The 20,594-nt window shown below is 37.4% G+C and overlaps 1 protein-coding gene across 1 annotated transcript in view; it reads right to left on the reverse strand.

The window, feature by feature from the left end:
- The window catches only part of LOC137433527 (mucin-16-like), a 55,471-nt gene that overhangs the window by 18,018 nt on the left and 16,859 nt on the right, over positions 1 to 20,594 (reverse strand). Inside the window, exons 17-18 of the mRNA XM_078785600.1 lie at positions 1,306 to 1,370; positions 358 to 509 (exon numbers count right to left, since the gene is read on the reverse strand). Coding sequence (XP_078641726.1) covers positions 358 to 509; positions 1,306 to 1,370 — 217 coding nt within the window. The remainder of the gene's footprint in view (positions 1 to 357; positions 510 to 1,305; positions 1,371 to 20,594) is intronic.

Here is a 20,594-nt window from a genome sequence, read left to right on the forward strand (position 1 = left end):
AAATTCCAATTTCTTTCCTGGAAGTCCTTGCAGTGTCCTTATGCTTTATACCTCTCCCACCTCCCCCAAGCCCTCTCCCTCCCACATTTCTTTTGATGTCCCTGCTCTCAAATGTTGTGTTTGTGTCCTTCCCCCCCTCTCCCAATCTTGTCTACCGCTCCCGTTAATTTTGTTTTATGTGTCGGTTTGACTTTTTGTGTGATTAATGTTCGCTCTTTCACGAGCCTCGATCTTGTATACAAAAAAAAAGAAAAAAAGAAAGAAGCTTTTGACCTGAACCTCATTGGTTTTACGAACAATAAACCAAAAAGAATGTTGAGTAAATCAATAAATCTTGCATTTACACAAATTACATACTTGAAACGGTGAGCGAGGTTTTGTCAAGCTCGTAGTAATCCAGGTTCTGCAGTTCATTCGTTCCCCTTTTGAAAGCTTCCTCCACCACTGATTCATTAACCTGGCTGGTGTTGTCAAAAGAGCAGCGTGCAACCACCACGAGTGGACCGGACCTGAGAAGAACACATGAGTTCAGAATCAAATATAAATGATACCAAAAAATAATCCAATAAAAGGATCACTGCAGACAAGACCAGCAATGCTCAAGGATTGTAGAATCGCAAATGGAATATATTTTTTGATGAAATGAATCAATTTAGATATAACATATTATTATCTTCTCTCCATCACCATCACTATTGTTTACTCTCATACTTCGACAATGCTGCACTAATTTTTTGGAATTGTCCACCACAAATTGTTGTTCATCAATTGTCCATCATTTTTTGAAATTGAGAAAGTCGGAGACGTCATTGAAATGAGCTCTGTCCGACCAACCGATCCTTTGTCAAAGTACTTTTGTGTACGTGATTTTTCAAACCTGTCAAACATTTTGACAAGTGTTCCTCATGACATTATCGCAACCTGATTAGATCACGGCTGTGATTGCAATGGCAACCATCTTAGAAGCTTGTCTTGTATGCACGATATTTCAAAAACCGTTCCCGGTTTACGTTCGTATTCTACAGATCAATTCCTCTTTTCACCCAAAGGCGGGGAACTTAGAGTATCAGCTCTTGATATCATCGTGCAGAAGAGGAGGGATCTGGTGCTCATGCACAGCAAAATAAAAATGAACATGGAACAAAAACTGAGCATTAAGATAGTTTACCTTCAGTGTTTGAATTTCCCGTAGACACTGGCAAACGATTATACGTGTTTATTGGAAATACAAATACATTGTTCATGTCCACTGACGTGCAGCAGGTGTACATTATGTCCGTGTTCCCAATGTTTAGTTTTACTTACCAGAAATTTGTAACTGAGCAGTTTTGTGCCGAATCCCCAAGCTGTTTCTTGAAAAGATCTTCGAGCTGAAATTAAAAGAATTTTCAACAATTATCATTGATTGAAGCATCTTCTGGTTGTGAATTTTCCTTCATTCTTGAATAAAATAAATTAAATTATTTTAAGGCGTGCATCATCGGTTCATCAATGTTTTACCGTAAAGTCTCACATGTCAACCTCAATCATTTTAATATGTTGGGTGAAAAATAATTTTAATACGATGGGTGAAATTTTTTTTTTAAACAATGGGGGAAAATAATTTTAATACGATGGATGAAAATCATTTAATATGATGGGTGAAAATAATTTTTATACGATGGATTAAAATAATTTTACAATGGGTGTAAAGTAACTTTAATACGATGGGTGAAAAATAATTTTAATACGATGGGTGAAAAAACATTTCAATACGATGGGTGAAAAATATTTTAATACAATGGGTGAAAAATAATAGGAATATGAAGGGTGAAAAATAATTTTAATATAATAGGTGAAAAATCATTGAATATGATAGGTGATATCTTTTTTATTATGACGGGCGAAAAAGAATTTCAATATGTTCACTGAATTTTTTTTGAATGCGATGTGTGAACAATCATTTCAAGATGATGGGTGAAAAATAATTTTAATATGAGAGGTGAAAAATAATTTTAGTGCGATGGGTGGAAAATAATTTTAATACGATGGGTGAAAAATAATTTTAATATGATGGGTGAAAAATAATTTTAACACCATTGGTGAAAATTAATTTTAATACGATTGGTGAAAAATAATTTTAATACGATGGTTAAAATTGTTTTTTTTTAAACGGGTGACATTTCAATACCATATGTGAAAAATAATTTCAATACCCTAGGTAAAAAATCATTTCAATATGATGGGTGAAAAATCATTCAAATACGATGGATGAAAATAATTACAAAACAATGGGTGAAAAGAATTTGAATACGATGGGTGTGAAATAATGTTAATATGATGGGTGTAAAATAATTTCAATACCATGGGTGAAAAATGATTTGAATACGATGGGTGTAAAATAATTTTAATACAATGGGTGAAAAAGAATTTTAATACGATGGGTTAAAAATAATTTTAATACGATGGGTGTAAAATAATTTTAATACAACGGGTAAAAAATAATTTTAGTACGATAGTAGATAATAAATGCTGATCCTGGAGCAGCCCCCCCCCACCCAAGAATAATTAATTAAATAAAATAAGTAATTAATTAAATAAAAAATTAATGAATTAGTTAAATAATTAAAATTTCCGATTTTCTAAAATTTTTAAAAACAAGTTCTAAAATTTCTAAAAAAAATTGCAAAAAAATTCAAAATTTTTTTTCAAAAAAATTTAAATTATTAAAATTTCAGATTTTCACGATTTTCTCGTTTTCCCGATTTTTCTATAAATTCCAAAATTTCCAAAATTTCTAAAATTTCCCAAAAAAATTATAATTTCAGAATTATGACAATAAAATATAAAAATTGAAATTTTAATTGAAAAAATGAAAAAAATTTTTTTCTCAAAACGGTAAATTTTAAACCATATGGTTGAAAAAATTTTTTAAACTAAAAGTGGTAAAAATATTTTTGTTACATAATGCTTAGATCGTAATCTTCCTGTTCTCATTAATTAGATGTTGTTGGTGTTAACCATTTGTTTATGTGTTTTTTCAAATATTTGTATTACAACAACATCATTAACTTTCAATCGAATGAATAACCCCTGCTCTCCAATTAGGATTTGAGAAACCTCGATTGCACAAATAACTTTACAGCTTACCCCCATCAAATCTTAAGGATTGATACAACAATCATCAATATTATCTCCAGAAACGTTAATCTTATAAAACGGCGTTGTAATCTCTATCGGAGAACCTTCATTTCTACCTTCTCCAGGTCTTTACTTTGGATGCATGGTGATCGAACGACTCCTGGTAGGTGCCCTCTCATCACACTTATGCCAAAATATATTTACTATCTTAAGAGAATCTTTAAATTTAGTTTATCTTCATAAATGTGACTTAACCGATGAAAGAATCGCTTCAAATATTTCAATAGTTCTCCATTCCTCGGTTGGTGTAGTTGTTTGTGAATTGAGCATAGAAATTGGAAAAGGAAAACACCTAATCATTTTATTATTAGCCGTACTAACATGCCAGTTTGTTTTAATACCCCAAGAAAATACCTCTGGTGTTTCAATATATAGTTTTGAAATGTTTTCATCCGAATATTTATATTTAATTGCGATACTGCAAGATTCAACTCCGTTGCGATTGTAATATTTAGGTGTTCCAAAAATTATATTTTTAATGTTAAAATTGACATAACTCAGTGCCATTTTATATATATCGGTTTAAAAAAAAAAAAAGTAAAAAAATATATAACAAAAAAAAATTGATTTTCTCTTAAAAAACTTTCTCCTGTATAAAATGGAGATTATGAATCCATATAAAAAGAATAATATGATCACAACATTTTGTAATGTTTGTGAACATGATTATAAAACCAATTATTAAGACACCACACCAACAAACACAAGGCCTAACTTTCACAAATGATGGCCCCACTGGAACGAGAAACAAAATATTGCGATGTTTGTGCTGAGGCCGTCTTGAAGAGGAGCTTTCCCACTCATCTTAAATCACGCAAACACACGACCAAACTTTTACAGATGATGGTCCCACTTGAACGAGAAACAATATATTGTAATGTTTGTGATAAGACCATCTTGAAAAGGAGCTTTCCTCGACACACTCGATTACAAAAACACAATAAGTTGATTGGGTACTCTATTAAGGACATTTAAGAATGGGGCATTTAAGAAGGACATAATGGGGCATTTAAGAATCATATTAAAATAAGAATTTTTAATTTTATACCCCCAGAACCAAAATCAATAGCCGAGGCGGTTGAAAAAGTCAAACCTGCCATTGAAACGTATGTAAAGAATACGTTGGTGAAGATTAATCCCACTAAATTTTATATGGGTGTAAAAATGGAATTGAAAAAAACAAATAGTGAAAGGAAATAGGAGGCTGATATGAAAGGAAATGAAACAAATAGTGAAAAAGAGGAGGCTGATATAATAACTTGCGATATGAGGACGCAAACTTACTTTATCGCATCACTCCAGGGTTTCTTATTAACGGACGTTTATGATGAACTTATAAAACAGGAACAAGATGTAGATAATGCGCTTGTAGGCAGTGGATTTGTTATTACTAAAGTACTTTTCATCGATATACACGTTCTAAAAGCAGATCCCCTCAAAGCCTCTTCTTACATTGATTTACCAAGAGAGATAAAACTTTAAAAGGCGGTTATTAACATTAAAAACCAAGATAATAAATGTTTTCTATGGTCTGTTCTTGCACACTTACACCCTCCTAAAATGGAGCGTTGAAAGGGTATCACAATATAAGAAATATGAAAATACGCTTTGTACTAATGATCTACAATTTCCAATGGCATTATCTGATATTCCTAAATTTGAGAAAATGAATAATCTATCTGTTAATGTTTATGGACTAACGGGTAAAAACAAAGTTCAGGTTTTGCAAATTTCTGAGAACTATAAAAATGATGAAACTCATATTGACCTTCTATATTATAATTCGGAAAAAAATTCACATTATGCTTCCATCAAAAATTTATCAAGATCAAGGCGTGAAAAAATACATCTGTAAGCGATGCCTTACCTTCTTTCATCGTCAAGAAAGATTAGACAAACACTTACAATAGTGTCAAACATAAACCCACCGTAATTAATATGCCGCCAGAAGGTTCAAACATATCATTCAAAGATTTCAATAAAACTATAAGACATCCATTCGTGATATATGCCGACTTTGAATGTATTCTTGAAAAGATAGATACCGCTTCTTCAAATCCAAACAAATCATCCACGAATAAATATCAAAAACATACTCCTTGTGGTTTCTGTTATTATATCAAATCATCCGTTGGCGATAAATACAACAAACTATAACTTTACAGGGGGGAAGATGCATCTTGTGAGTTTGTAAAACGATTAGAAAAGGACTGTGTTCGCTTAACAGAGATAATGAAAACAAAAAAATATACCAATGAACTTAACAAAAGAAGAGATGAGCAAGTTTAGGCGGGATAATATATGCCATATTTGTGAGGAGAAAATGGAGGGTATAAAGGTTAGAGATCATTGTCATCTCACTGGTAAATATAGAGGTCCGGCTCATGAGAGTTGTAATCTTAATTATAAATCTTCCACTTTCATTTCCATCTTTCTTCACAACAACACTCATTATGATACGCATCTATTTATTAAGGAACTTTCAAAGACACCTGGATACATTTCAGCAATTCCTACCATGGATCAGAAATACATTTCATTCACAAAAACAATTTCTTCAGATTCTATAACTCACATCAGGTTTCTTGACACATTTAAATTTATGGCAAGTCCATTATCTTGCTTGGTATCAACTATTAAAAACTTTCCATGTCTTTCAGAGCATGTATCAAATCAAAAAGAACTTGAACTCTTATCACAAAAGGGGATATATCCGTATGATTACATGGATTCATTTGAAAGGTTTAAGGAAACACAACTTCCCTCAAAATAACATTTCTATAACGAGTTAAATAAAAGTCATATAACTGATAAAGATTATGCTCAAGCACAAAATATTTGGAAAACGTTTAACATAAAGACCCTTGGAGAGTATCGTGATTTGTATCTTAAAACCGACATCCTACTACTGGTTGACGTCTTTGAAACCTCTAGAACAGTTTGCCATAATAAACAATCATATGAGTTAGATCCCGTCCACTACTACACCGCTCCTGGGTTGGCTTGGAGTGCTATGTTAAAAATGACGAAACAGAATTTGGATTTAATCACCAATGTAGATATGCTTTTGATGATAGAAAAGGCTAAAAGAGGAGGAATATCACAAGTATGTTCGAAGAGATATGCTAAAGCTAACAATAAGTATCTTTCTAATTATGATGATACGAAAGATAGTTCTTAGCTGATGTATTATGATGCTAATAATTTGTATGGATGGGCTATGTCTCATTGTCTCAAGCTCTACTTATGGTGAACTCAAATGGGTTGAAGAGAAAGATTATGAAAAGGTTTTACAAAACATTATTGCATCCTCACAAAAAGAATTGGATGATTCGAAAGTTGGATATTATTTTGAGGTTGATTTAAAATATCCTGAAGAACTCAACTCCGTAATAAACATAAAGACCTAGCATATGCCCCCATTAAGGAAACTCCAAGATATGAGTGGCTAAACGATTATCAAAAATCGTTTAATAATAAATATAACCCAACAGAAAAATTACTTACTACATTTTTTGATAAAGAAAATTATGTTTTACACCACAGGAACTTGAAACAAAGTTTATCAGCAGGATTGATACTAAAGAAGATTCATAGAGTTAAACAGTTTAACCAAAGTCATTGGTTGAAGGAATATATTGATTTTAACACGCAAAGGAGAACCGAAGCAAAAACTGATTTTGAGAAAGACTTTTATAAATTGATGAATAATTCTGTATTTGGAAAGACGATGGAAAATCTTAGAAATAGACAATACATAAAACTTACTACCTCTTGGAAACCAGCATCAAGATTAATTAATAAACCTAGTTTTCAAAGAGAAGTCGTGTTTTCAGAGAACGTTGTTGCTATTTATTTGCAAAAAGACAGTATTGAAATGGATAAACCTATTTATATAGGAACGGCAGTTCTTGATTTATCAAAGTTACTCGTGTATGATTTATTTTACGATAACTTGAAGAAGATTTATCAAGATAATGTTACTCTACTTTATATGGATACGGATAGTTTTATTTTGGAAATTAAGACGGAAGATGTTTATTCAGATATGCTTGAGGATATTGACTCGTATGACATGAGTAATTATACCCCAGACCATACATTGTTTTCTTCTAAGAATTAAAAGGTTATTGGAAAGTTTAAGAATGAATTAGGGCGAAAGGTAATGACTGAATATGTAGGATTGAGATCTAAGGCTTATGCTTATAAATATCTTGATAATAATATTGAAAGATGTGATAAGAAATTAAAAGGAATAAAGAAAAATGTTATTAATGAAGAAATAGACTTAGAAAATTATTATAATTGTTTAACTTTAAGGTAAGAGGAGTTTCAAAAAATAAATACAATAAGAAGTTGTAAACATCAATTACATACAGAGGAGGTGAACAAGAAAGCTCTTGGGGCTTTCGATGATAAAAGGTTTATTTTTGAAAATGGAATTGATTGTGTCCAATATACACCTGATAAAAAAAATAAAAAAAATAAATCTTATAATAAAATGAGCTATTGTATCAAGTGTAAAAAGAAAACTGAATCTAAAAATATCTCGTACATTAAAAATAAAAATGATAGAGTTTATGAAAAAGGAGAATGTGTTACGTGTGGCGCTAAAAAGTGCCAATTCATCTCATCTAAAAGTGGGAGCGATATACAAAAATTTCTATCAGGGAGTAAATTTACAACAATGGGGATTCCGGGGGAACTACATCTACCGGGGTATTCCTTCTGCGGACCAGGAACAAACTTGGATAAAAGATTAGATAAGGATAACAACCCTAAACCTTGGTCTAAACCTAAAAATAGGGTTGATGAAGTGTGTCTATAACATGATATTGCTTATGGTAATACCACTACATTAGCTGGAAAACACGAAGCTGATAGAGAACGTTGATAGGTTTATCGTGAAGAAGATGATAAGCACTAAATTGAAACTTGGGCTTGGGTAACAAAAAAACTACTAAACTCTAACGATGTGCCATCAACTGATATTAAGACCGGGGAGCTTTTGGCTAATGAATTACACAAACCTATAATCACAAAGTTTAAATGAAGGAAGGTTTATTCTAAAGGGGTTGATTACATCTGGTCTGCCGATTTAATTGAACTAAATAATGATAAGGGGTATAAGTATGCTTCAACCGTTATTGATTTGAGGACTAGATTTGCATGGGTTGTTCCTTTGAAAAATAAAAGGGGCAAATTAGCCTCTGATGTTAGCCTTCAAATTGATATTTAATAAAAGTAAAAGGAAACCAAAGAAGTTATGGACCGATGAAGGAACAGAGTTCTATTATAAATCATTTATGAATTTTTTTCAAGAGAATGGGATTACATTATACAGTACCTTTAATGAAGGAAAGGCAGTTGTTATTGAGCGGTTTAATCGTACTTTGAAAGGGAGACTATATAAAAAATTCACACAACTCGGTTCTCAACAGTGGGTATCTATAATTCAGGATATTGTAGATAATTACAATAATGCGGTACATTCATCGATAAAAGCAAAACCATCAGAAACATTTACAAAATTAGAATATGAAAAGGAGATTAAGTTGAGAAAACCCAAGTTCAATGTTGGTGATGTTGTAAGAATATACAGATGGAAAAGCCATTTTGAGAAAGGATATACAAAGAGATGGACTAATGAACTTTTAAAAATTGTTGATATAATGGATACAGTACCTTGGGCTTATACAGTAAGTTATATGATTTACATGGAGAAGAAATCTTGGGTTCATTTTATTCACAGGAATTACAAAAGACAAAACTCAGCGGATAAATAATTTTAATATAAAATTGACTAGTAAGTTACAAAAAAATTATAATTTTTGTATTCAGGGGTACTTACAAGAAAAGGGAGCTACATATTACATTCCTTATGAATTGGAACATAGACATGGGAATTTTGTAATTACGAAGTGGCCTTATACTGAAATTGCTAAACCTACAAATGAAGACTTGATTAAAAATATTGTTGTGGTTTTGAGAACCCTTCACTAGTAAATACTTAGACCCTGGTGTTGGGCTAGCGGCTAGGGTGCCAGCCCAGGATCCTAGGATCCTGGGTTTGAATCCCGGTCGATCGCTGAATTAACGCCACGGGGGTTAACTCAGCCTGCCATCCTTCCGAGGTCGGCTAATTGAGTACCAGTTCACTGGTAATTCCCTGCTTGTCGTAAAAGGCGACAAAAAGGGTTGGCGGCAGGAAGGGCATCCGGCCGTAAAACATTGCTTCAAAAAGGGGACAAAAAAAAACAACAACAAAAAACAAAACAACAACAACAACCACGGTCCCCGAGGCTAACCCCCGCTCTAGCAGGGAAAATGGCCTTAAAATGCATGTTGTTGTTGTGTGTTGTCACTAGTAAATACTTGTAAATAACAACTTGTAAATATTACCTTTGAAACGTTAAAAGATCGCACCCTAGTTAGGCCACGAGCAACACGTAGCAAACCATAGGCTTCTTCTTTAGTTATTTCATTAGTATGTGTTTCAGGTAAGGATCTGTTTCCAATAGTTGAATCTGCGTTGTATTAATCCAATAACCTAGGCCCCTTCTCAAATTCCCATTCCTATTCATTTTGCGGCTTTACCCTCTCCAAATTGTATAGCCGCCATTGCCAGCAGCGTTCGCTGCCTTTGAGCTAAAGCTGGCCCCAAGCCGCCATAAGCCACGTGGCAGAGTGGGAGAAAAAGGGAGGAGCGGTCAGCAACATAGGCATGGCCCCATCAATGCGTCACGAGGGGAGGTACCAATGAACCCTCGTGACCAATCCGGGCCGAGGCGTGTTCACCGGTAGGCGGAGTGAAGCGGACGCGGCTTGATATGCGAGGCTTGTGATAAAAGCGCGAGCGTGAAGCCCTTTCACGCAGATGCGGGGGAGATCGGCAGATGCAGGGGAGAGAGCAGATGATCAAGAGAGGAGAGAAGATCGGCAGATGATCGGCAAACTTGAGCGAACAGCGCAGAGGCGGGGGATGATAAGAACCTTGCGTGGAGGATCGCTTGGGACGATCGTGTGATACGAACTGCCGTGGTTTTGAGAGCGTTCGGCACGCTATACGTACGGAGATTCCAGCCCCTTGCATATGTAAGGTCCGGTCGCGCGCCAACGACACCAGCTGCCTGCCATTCTTTGCCGCGGACCCAGAGCCTGGAACCATCTGCTTGGACCCTTCTCTTCCTTCCCACCACCACCACCCCATTCGTGTAAGTGTGTTTGTATTGTCATGGGCGTGTTATATAAGAGTGTATAAGGTTGCCCTATGTCCTTTTATTTCCTTCTTCTTGTATATTCCCTTCTTTCGTTTCCTCTTGTAGTATAGTAAATAAACCATATTTGTTCTTCCTTCACCCTTCTTATTCTTTGGTTCCTCTCATCCGATCGCTTGCGTCCTGTCCCCAATTGAGTACCTGTGGCACGATTTGGCCAACCGCTTTAAATCGGGTTTAGTCCTTTTGCTAACGGCTCGGATCGTGGATTGCTAAACCGCTCGGCAATTACCATCACATCCGCGGTTCGAGCAGGGACTCATCTCCTTGCTTTGCGAAGAGATTGGTGAAGGTATTTGGGAAACCTTTGACCAATCACCCTGGCCAATCTTGCCCCGCAAAGGAGCGGGATAGTTCCAGGACCAGAGACGGCCAGCTTAACAAGACAAGGGGAATAACCTTGCTAACGGGAGTGCCGTACTTTGAGATCCGTAACAATATTAAATAAAAAACAACTTCTCAAAGTTAAGAAATACAAAATTCTTTTAGAGAATATCAATAAATCCTATTGGTATCCCATTATGAGAAAAATAATTATAGATACAAAACTAACCCAAGAGCCAGATTTATACATATATAATACTCTATGGAGCTCAAGGGAAGAGGAGGAGGAGAAAGCAGGAAAGTAAGGGTAATAAGGGAAATAGAAGCGAGGGAAGCAAGGGAAATAAGGGAAGCAAGGGAAATACAGGCAGCAACAGTAAAGGAAGCAATGGCAGAAAGATTAAGGACAGCAAGTGACAGGAGGATGTGGGAAGGAGGGGAAGCAAGGGAAGCACGAATGAATGAAATAAGGGAAGCAGCAGCAAGGAAAGTAAGGGAAGCAGCAGCAAGGGAAATAATAAAAAGAAGGAATGAGGTGTTAGCAAGGGGAGAGACGATGTGTGAATATATAGATGATTCCGTTTTATTAACTATACTAATGGATACGGATGAAGATGAGGCTGGTAGGGGTGTAGGTGTAGCAAAAGAGGGGGTAGTAGGAGTAGCGGGGGTAACAAAGGAAGGTGAGTAAAGGAAGGGGTAACAGGAGTAACAGGGGTATCAAAGGAAGGGGTAGTAGGAGTAGCAAGGGTAGCAAGGGTAGCAAGGGCAGTAAGGGTAGCAAAGGAAGGGGTAGTAGGAGTAGCAGGGGTAGCAAAGGAAGGTGCAACAGGAGTATCAGGGGTAGCAAAGGAAGGGGTAGTAGGAGTAGCAAGGCAGCAAGGGAAGGGGTAGTAGGAGTAGCAAAGGAAGAGGAGGAAGTAAGGGAAACAATAGAAGGGGTGATAAGGGCAGCAAGGGAAGAGGAGGAACGGAAACATCTTCAAGAGAACCCAGGAGTAACTACATGAAAATAAGAAACACATTATAGATGGTAATGATGATGGAATTGGTAAAAAATAATTTGAAACTAATTAATTTCAAATTAAACAAAAAATTATGTTTCTGAAATATACATGAGATTAATATGATAACAGATAATACCACCCCATCTTTCTGTTGTTAAATAGGTTTGTATTCCTTGACTTTCTATATTTATCCAATTTCCTTCCTTTATGTCATATGAACTAATGCTTTGCTATCATATATTTTTCTATTATTGATATCGTGTATTTGTTGTTTGCTAATTGCGCTTGCACATATCTCATTATCCACACCAAGAGGGTAAGATCCTTCTTTACTAGATTGATTTAATTCGTGAAGGTCTTGTAGGTTTATTGAAAAGGACCAATTATACCCGAGGTCAGGCATAGCATACTCCCATTTTTCTATTCTCATATTAACAATGCAGCCCTCTTTATAAAATTCAATTTGTAGTAGTTTCTTAAATTTAATAAGGAAAGGTGTATGATATACAGAAGTAGGCATTATATTTGTAAATTCTACTTGTTTGTAAAAAAGTGCTGTTTTCTCTATGAATATATATTGGGATGGATAAATCACCTAATCTCACCAAGTCATTGTCATCTGTGGGGCTTGGATAATATTTTTTTTTTTTTGTATACAGCATCGAGGCTCGTGAAAGAGCTAACATTTATCACACAAAAAAAAATCAAACAGACACACAAAACATATAATAAGGGTAGAGGGGAAGCAGAAGAAGGGGAAGCACACAAACACAACATTTGAGAGCAGGGACATCGGGAGATCTGTGGGAGGGCTTGGGGGGAGGAGGCATGGGAAGGGGGAGGGGTGTGAGAAGTATAAAACACAAGGACCCTGCAAGGACTTCCAGGAAGGAAGTTTGTATTTCAAAAAAGTGAATCTGGGGTGAAATTAGCAGGGGTGGAAAAGATCAAGGTTTTGGATGGGGGAAGAAAAGAGATGGTGGTGAACAATTGTTTTAAAGACCTGGATGGTGGAGTGGGATTGAAGAGAGTGAGAGAGTTTGTTCCAGAGGCGGGAGAAAAGAGGAACTAAGGAGTGAAGGTGAGCAGAGAGTCTTAATTTTGGCAGTTTAACCATAAGAGGGTTGCAGGCAGATATTGTCCGACCTGCAGGAATATTTGGGGACAGAGCCCAGACAGAGCTGGGGGAGCAAGGCCGGAGAGGAGTCGGTACAAGATAGAAAGCCCACCAACCTGCCTGCGGTGAGTAAGTGAAAGGCCCTCGGAGTTAGCCTCATCACAGGAGATTCCAATGATTCTGAAAGCTTTGGTTTCAACAGCGTGAAGCCGAGCTAGGTGTGAGGCAGGAGCACCGGCCAGAGGGGAGAACAGTATGCCATTGAGCTGTGGATGAAAGCCTTGTATGTGGTGAGGAGCTCAGGTGTGCCAAGGAAGGACTTCGTACGACGGAGGATGCCCAGTCGGCGACTGGCTTTGGTGGCAAGATTTGAAATGTGGTTTTCCCAGGAAAGATCATGGCAGATAGTGAGACCCAAAAGCTTGAGTGACAGAACTTCTTGGAGAGGATTATTCAGAAAGTGGATGGGAGGGTTGTCCAGTCAGTCTTTTTGTAGAGACAGAGTAAGAGTGTGAGATTTGTCAGGATTGAAAGACATGTTCCACTTGTTTGACCAGTCTGTGATTTTGTCCAGGTCTGCAGAGAGTGAGGAGGCTGCAGACTGCTGATATGAGGGATGAGGAATGGAGCGACAGAGAGTGGAGTCATCAGCAAAAAGATAGAGAGGATTTTCAAGAGAGTCAGAGAGATCATTGATGAAGACCAGAGAAAGCACAGGGCCCAGAACACTGCCTTGGGGAACTCCAGCCTGAACAGGAAGGGGAGATGATAGAAACCCATTCAGGGCCACACGTTGACTAAGACTGGAGAGGAAGTCCACAAGCCATGCGTGGAGATTTCCATGGATACCACAGGAGGAGAGTTTGGTGAGCAGAGCGGTGTGCCAGACCGTATCGAAGGCACGTGATATGTCAAGGGAGACAGCTCTAATTTCCTGTTTGGCATTGAGGACCTCCATCCATTGTTGAGACAGCAGAAGCAGCATGTCCAGAGTAGAGTGACCTGGTGTGAAACCAAATTGATGATCAGAGATCAACTCATTTGAGAAGAGGAAAGATTTGATATCCGAAGCAATGATGGATTCCATGACTTTGCTGATAAATTGGGAGAAGGCTGATTGGTCTGTAGTTGCAAGGATCTGTTTTTGCACCTTTTTTGTGTAAAACGGTGATGTTGGCTGATTTCCAAGGTGATGGCAGATGACCTTGAGCAAAAGAGTGGGTGAAGAGAACAGAGAGAGGGAGTGAAAGAGTGGCGGAGCAGGATTTTAGGACCGGTGGGCTGATGCCGTCAGGTCCAGTTGCAGAATCAGAGTCGAGGGTTGACAGGAACTTTTCCACCTTGTCAAGAGGAAAGGACACAGTGTCCAGGAACTGCTGGGTATGAGTGGGTATGGTGGGTACAGAGAGGGATGGGTTTGGGACACAAGATTTAGAGGCAAACACAGAGTTGAGGCATTCAGCTTTTTCACGTGCGGAGTCAGCTGTGTAGCCGTTTGAGGTAAGCGAGGGGACGGAGGGGGAACAAACATCAGAAATGGATTTGAACAGGCGCCACCAGCATTTGGAAGAGGGAGACAGGTTTGAGAGTTAGGTCTTGAGAGTGGAGAGATATTGTTTCCTGGCTCTCCTGAGGGTGGACACACACTTGTTTCGGGCTTTGTGAAAGGAAATGAGATTTCCTTCCGTTGGATTTGCTTTCAAGGAGGCGAAGGCAAGTTGTTTCTGGGCAACTGCCTCACCACAAGATTCCGTGTACCATGGACGGGAGGAAGGGTATGACAACTGAAGGCAAGATGGGATAAATCTGTGCATGAGAGAGAGCAATTTACTTTGGAAGAATTCCCATGATGAGTTGATGTCAGAGGTGGTAGAGATGGGAGACCAGTCCAGATGATTGATGCTGCTTGAAGACCGTGCCAGTTGGCCTGAGTGAAATGCCAGACTCCTCGGTGCTGAGGAGGCCAGAGAGATGAGAATGGCCAGAGAGATGTCCACTTTAACAAGCACATGATCAGAAGAACCGATTGGAGCAGAAGAAGAGCAGCAGACATTTGCAGGGAAGTTAGTCATAACCAAGTCTAGAAGAGAAGATGCTCCGTTACCTGAGATCCGGGCCGGAAAATTGTCAGATTGTGTCAGTCCCAATGAGTCGCAGAAGTCCTTTGCTGAGGAGCCATGGCTGGTGACAGAGGTACCCACACCCAGCCAACTGGCATGGTGACAATTGAAATCACAACATATGAGGAAGAGAGAGTTTGGATGAGTAGATAGAAGTTGGTCCATATTATCAGACAGCGAGATGTAGATAATGTCATCACTGTTTGATAGATGGTACAACACACATATGAACAAAAGGTGGGAGCGAAGGGGAAGCCGTAGGAAGCCGTAGAGGTACTCCTGGGGGTGAGGTGGAGAGAGGGCAGTGCAGGGCGAGTGAGGAAGAGAGTTTTTGATAAAGATAGCAACCCCGCCTCCAGGACGAGGCTCAGGTCTATCATACTGGAGGAGGGAGTAACCCGGGAGAGATATTAAGGAATCAGAGACATCATGAAGGAGGAAAGTTTCTGTTAAGCAGATCAAGTCTGGTTTGTCAGAAGCAACCTGTATGGAGAGATTAGTCAAATTTGAGCGAAGGTCCCGGATGTTTGAGGTCAATACCGTTAATGAAGGGGAAGGGGGAGCATCGGATACAGAACAGGGGGGGGTGGGGTGGGGGAGGGGTAAGGTAAGATGTGGAAGAGGAAGAAGAGGTAGGGAGAGCTGTTGAAAGTGTCAGAGATTTCAGAATAGCTCGGAGAAAGGGAAGGATGGGGTGGACAAAAGGTTTGATGGTGATTGGGTGAGGCACAGTGAGGTGTTATTTGAGGCGGGGGCAGAGCGAGGCAGAAGGTTGGGGGAGATGGAGGTGTGAGTTGGAATGGGGAAGAAGCTGGGAGGATGCTTTGAGGAGGAGGGGTGAGAGGGGGGAAATGGAGAAAAAATGAGTGTGGGGAGATTTGAAGAGGTGGGGTGAGGGGGGAGTTCATGAGGGTAGGGGTTAGGGGGTAGTTTAGGAGGGAAGGGGAAAGGGGGGGATTTGAAAGGGATTGGTAATGGGGGAGATTTGGAGGGGAGGGGTGAGGGGGGAGCTAGGGAGGGTGGGGGTGAGGGGGGAGCTTCAGAGGGTAGGGGTAAGGGGGGAGCTTAGGAGGGGAGGGGTGAAGGGGGAGATTTGAAAGGGATGGGTGATGGGGAAGATTTGGAGGGGAGGGGCAAGGGGGGAGATTTGAAAGGCCTGGGTAATGGGGAAGATTTGGAGGGAAGGGGAAAGGGGGGAGATTTGAAAAGGATGGGTGATGGGGAAGATTTGGAGGGGAGGGGCAAGGTGGGAGATTTGAAAGGGATGGGTGATGGGGAAGATTTGGAGGGGAGGGGTGAGATTGGATTTTAGAAAGTGTACGATTAATGGGAAACGAACATTTATTGAAAATTAGTTTATTGTGACCTTAGACTGAAAAATAAGTTTAAGGACGCTGGAGGAGGGATGGAGTGCAGGAGAATTTAGGGAATGTAGAAAAGAGGAACTGTAAGAGATGGAATTTTTTTTTGGAATGAATAGATTTGGTGAGCAAGTCGAAAGCACCCTTTTAAAGAAGAAGAAGAAAAATGTGTTATAATATACGACAGAATACAATACTTCAGGGGCAAGTTTAAACATTTTAAAATTGAGCAGTGTTGCAATTGAGCAATTGATTAATTTATAAGTATTTTTCATGTTAATATTTTTTGTTGTATCATGTTTTTGTCGTTCGGCTTGTGCCTTTGTATAATAATTTGATAAATCAATACCTGACTCTTGGGGTGCTTCAAAGATAGAGCCATCTTTTCCAACATAAGTCATTTTAAATAAGATTTAAAATAATATCAGAAAAATTTTCATTATTGTTGAGATGAAATAATATGTATAAACATAATTGCCCACAACATTTGGAATTTACTTCTTGGACATGAAATGTTTGATAAACACCATTCTGTAAGAAGTTAATTACTTCAAGAGGCGGTGGAAGTCCATAACTATCAAAATAATATTTATCCCGACGATTATGAATACAAGTCCAATGAGACCCATTCCCACTATTATCATCTAAATTCATAATAATATTATTTGTATTTTTAGGCAACTTTGGTAATTCATCTCTCATACAAATAATTACGTTATCGAGTTTTAGTTTTTTTACAACATTTATCGAGTTCTCTATTTGACGTTGTATTCTTTCCAAAATATTTAAACCACTCCTCCATTTTATTTATGAGAAAGATATAATCCATTACCCCTTTTAGTTAGTTTTACACCCGCCCGTGCGATAGAAGAAAGCATATCTCCAACTAACGATCTCGCTTTCGCAGGTAGGCTTTCAAGTTTTTCAGCAAAATCTACAATTACACCGTTTCCACTAATTTGTTTCTCCACCTCCTTATTATGTCTTTCCAATTCTTTTTGAGTTTTTTTTTTTTTTCTTTTCGTTAGCAGCTTTTACCACTGCTGAAATATCACCCGTAAAAGCTCCCGCTGCACTCCAATCTATCTCGCGGGTAAAATGTTCCATCTAGAGAAACTCGAAGTTGTTTTACCTTAGCATTATCACTCAAAGCATTATTCTTATTAGTACCTTCATCTCCATCTGGTTTCTTAAAAACGAGCCATAGGTACCGAGGCTTTCCTTCAAGAACACCCAAATTCCACGTGTAAGTGGTTTGGTTCAGTTTAACCTGTTGACATCTTCTTTCAAGGTATGATACATTTAGAGGGTTCTTTGAGTTACGTCTTCTATTCAACATCTCTTCCGTTTTAAGATTAGGAGTATATTCGCTGATATACCAACACAGATCATTAATAACAAATTTATTGTTATCACCGAAAGCATTCTCAGCCCCAAAAAGCAATCTATTTTCATTATCATTCCTTTGTAGTTGAAATCTAATTTTAAGCCCATACAAAACTTTATCATAATCACAAAATCCAAATATACCTTTAAGAGGTACTGCTACGGTAAAACTATTCTCTGCTTTTGTTTCATCATTATACATTGCCTTCCTTTGACTTCATTTGACTATAACCAGGGTCAGCATTTGTTCCCGTTGACATATCAGGGATAAAACCTTCAACAGCTCCCTTACCCATTCTATCACTAAACGAATATAGTGTAAATTTCATCATTTCAGCTGTAGCAGAGACATAATCAACCGCTTCCACTTCTTGCGTTCCAATATACAAACGAATACTGTCAAACATTTTCCAGAAGAAATCATTTACGAGTGTAGCGTTTGTGTTATTCACAGCCTTACTGAATTTAAATTTACACAACAAGAAACTATCGGCCAGATTCAAGTAAGCTTGTTGATTATTTATCTCAAAACTTTTTGTTCCATTCGTGTTCCAATCTGTTCCCGTTATAGCAGTTACCTGAAAATAACCTTCTTTTCTAGTAGAGTTTGAGATGATAATCGTATCATCCAAATCATAAATACTGTCAATTGCTTCCATACCTTTTTATATAGCAATATAAAATATTTAAAACTTTTGAAAACCCGACCCAAATGATTTAATCAATTTTTATTTTTCTTGCAGAGTTAGTGAAGTTTTATCTTTCTTAATTTCTTTGATTGCTTGTAACTTATGAGACTCCTTTTGAGCGTCTTTTATACTCTTTACAGCACCCGCTACATTTCCCATGGCAGAAGCGGTTGAACCAATTAGGTCTTTATGTTTAAGAATAGTTGAACCAATACCCATTAGAGTATCAATTATGCCATCTCCTTTATTTCTAAATTGATGTCCTATACCCATTTGTCTCTTAGGTTTATAGTATCCTCTCACAAGAAACATACCTTCACCCTGATAGTATGGTGAAAGGTACATACCTTCCCCAATCCCATTCCCATCCCCGTCTTTCGTAATTATTTTATATTTTCTCAACTCGTGTTTTCGCACAACAACCATCATGTTTTTATTCTAAATAGAATAAAAACTTTTTAATATTTTAACTTTTTAACATTTTAGTTTAAATTTTTTCAATTTTGTCGTTTTGATTTTTTGTTCTAATCGAGAATAATTAGTATCCGGCCAAAACAATTTTTCAAAATATAATTTATCCTCCATTGAAAATTTTAATGGAATAAAAAATTCTCCGCTCGACATTAACATAACCTCTTTTTTTCCCCGATTAAATATAAAACCTATTTTTCCAAACGTGAAATTCTGGAAAATTTTCTTTTTATGTTGATCACTCGTGTTAAAACTACATTCCAAAAAAAAACGGTTGGATGTTCATTTCATTAATAGTTTTATATTCTTTATCTAATTAACCGGTTTTTATTTATTGAAAAACTTCACTTAGGTGAATTCTGATGGATATATTTTCATCATTGAAAGAAATCATCCAATTATCTTGATCGGTTATCCTAAAATTTACTTTATAAATGGTTTTTCCTGACACGGGTAAATAGACAAGATTCTTTGGTTCCATATTGAATTTATAACCTATTGGGGTTGAGTAAGCGCTGAATGAAAATATTGTATTTGTTTTTACCCCGTCGTTGTAACGCCATCAATCAAATCACAGTTAATCAATACCGAATTTATACCTGCGATATTCGAATGACATTATCGCTGTAAAACATCTCATTAGCTTCAATCTTTTTTGCAGAGAAACCTCATAGCTCTCGGAATGAATTATTAATCGTGAAATCGATTTTATAATTATTTTTATGTCGAATAGTTGAATTTGATGTGTGTTTCTGAATATCTATAACAATCTTTTTTGGTTCATCTCCCTGTTCTTTCACAAGACGATAAATTTCAGAAGATATTTGAGAAATCTCGTAAGCTCCAGGTGTAACTTCTATAGTTTTATATCCACTCCCTGGATTATAACTAAACTTGTTATTTTTTCTGTGATATTAAACAAGGTATTATAGGTTTCCATAGACAATAACGCCGCTTCATATTCTTTTGTGGGATCAATTGTAGCGGGTATTGGAATGATTCTGTCGAATTACTCTTTCTAAAATTGAAAATAAGTACTGTGATTCTCATTTTATACAGTCACGTGAAAAAGTAAGTACACCCCACGTAAAGTTTTGACTTTTTCAACATATTTCAACATACAGCTATTTGATCTTCATTTCAACAATATTGATAGATAAAGGTGATATAATGCAACAAATATCATCAAACATTTACATTTTGTAGTCCATTGTATAATTTAAACAAACATAAATGCAAATTTCGCATGTGGAAAAAGTAAGTACACCCTTGACTCTAATAGGTGGTATTGCCCCCTTTGGCAAAACCAACCTCAAGTAGGCGTTTCTCATAACTGTCTACCAGTCTCTGACATCGACTGGGAGAAATTTTTGCCCACACCTCCATGCAGAATTCTTTCAGCTGTGCGATGTTTGAGGGGTTTCTTGCATGCACAGCTCATTTCAAATCCCCCCACAACATCTCGATGGGATTTAGATCCGGGCTTTGACTTGGCCATTCCAGAACCCTCCATTTCTTTCTTTTCAGCCATTCCTTGGTGGATTTACTGGTAAACATACCAGTACTGGTAAACAAGGTCCACCTTCGGTTGAGCTTCAACTTTCAGACAGATGGCTTCACATTATCCTCAAGCACCCTCTGGTACAATGAAGAATTCATAGA

This window comes from Myxine glutinosa, chromosome 10 (assembly GCF_964187855.1).
Source record: "Myxine glutinosa chromosome 10, kmMyxGlut1.1, whole genome shotgun sequence".
NCBI classification, from domain to species: Eukaryota; Metazoa; Chordata; class Myxini; order Myxiniformes; family Myxinidae; genus Myxine; species Myxine glutinosa.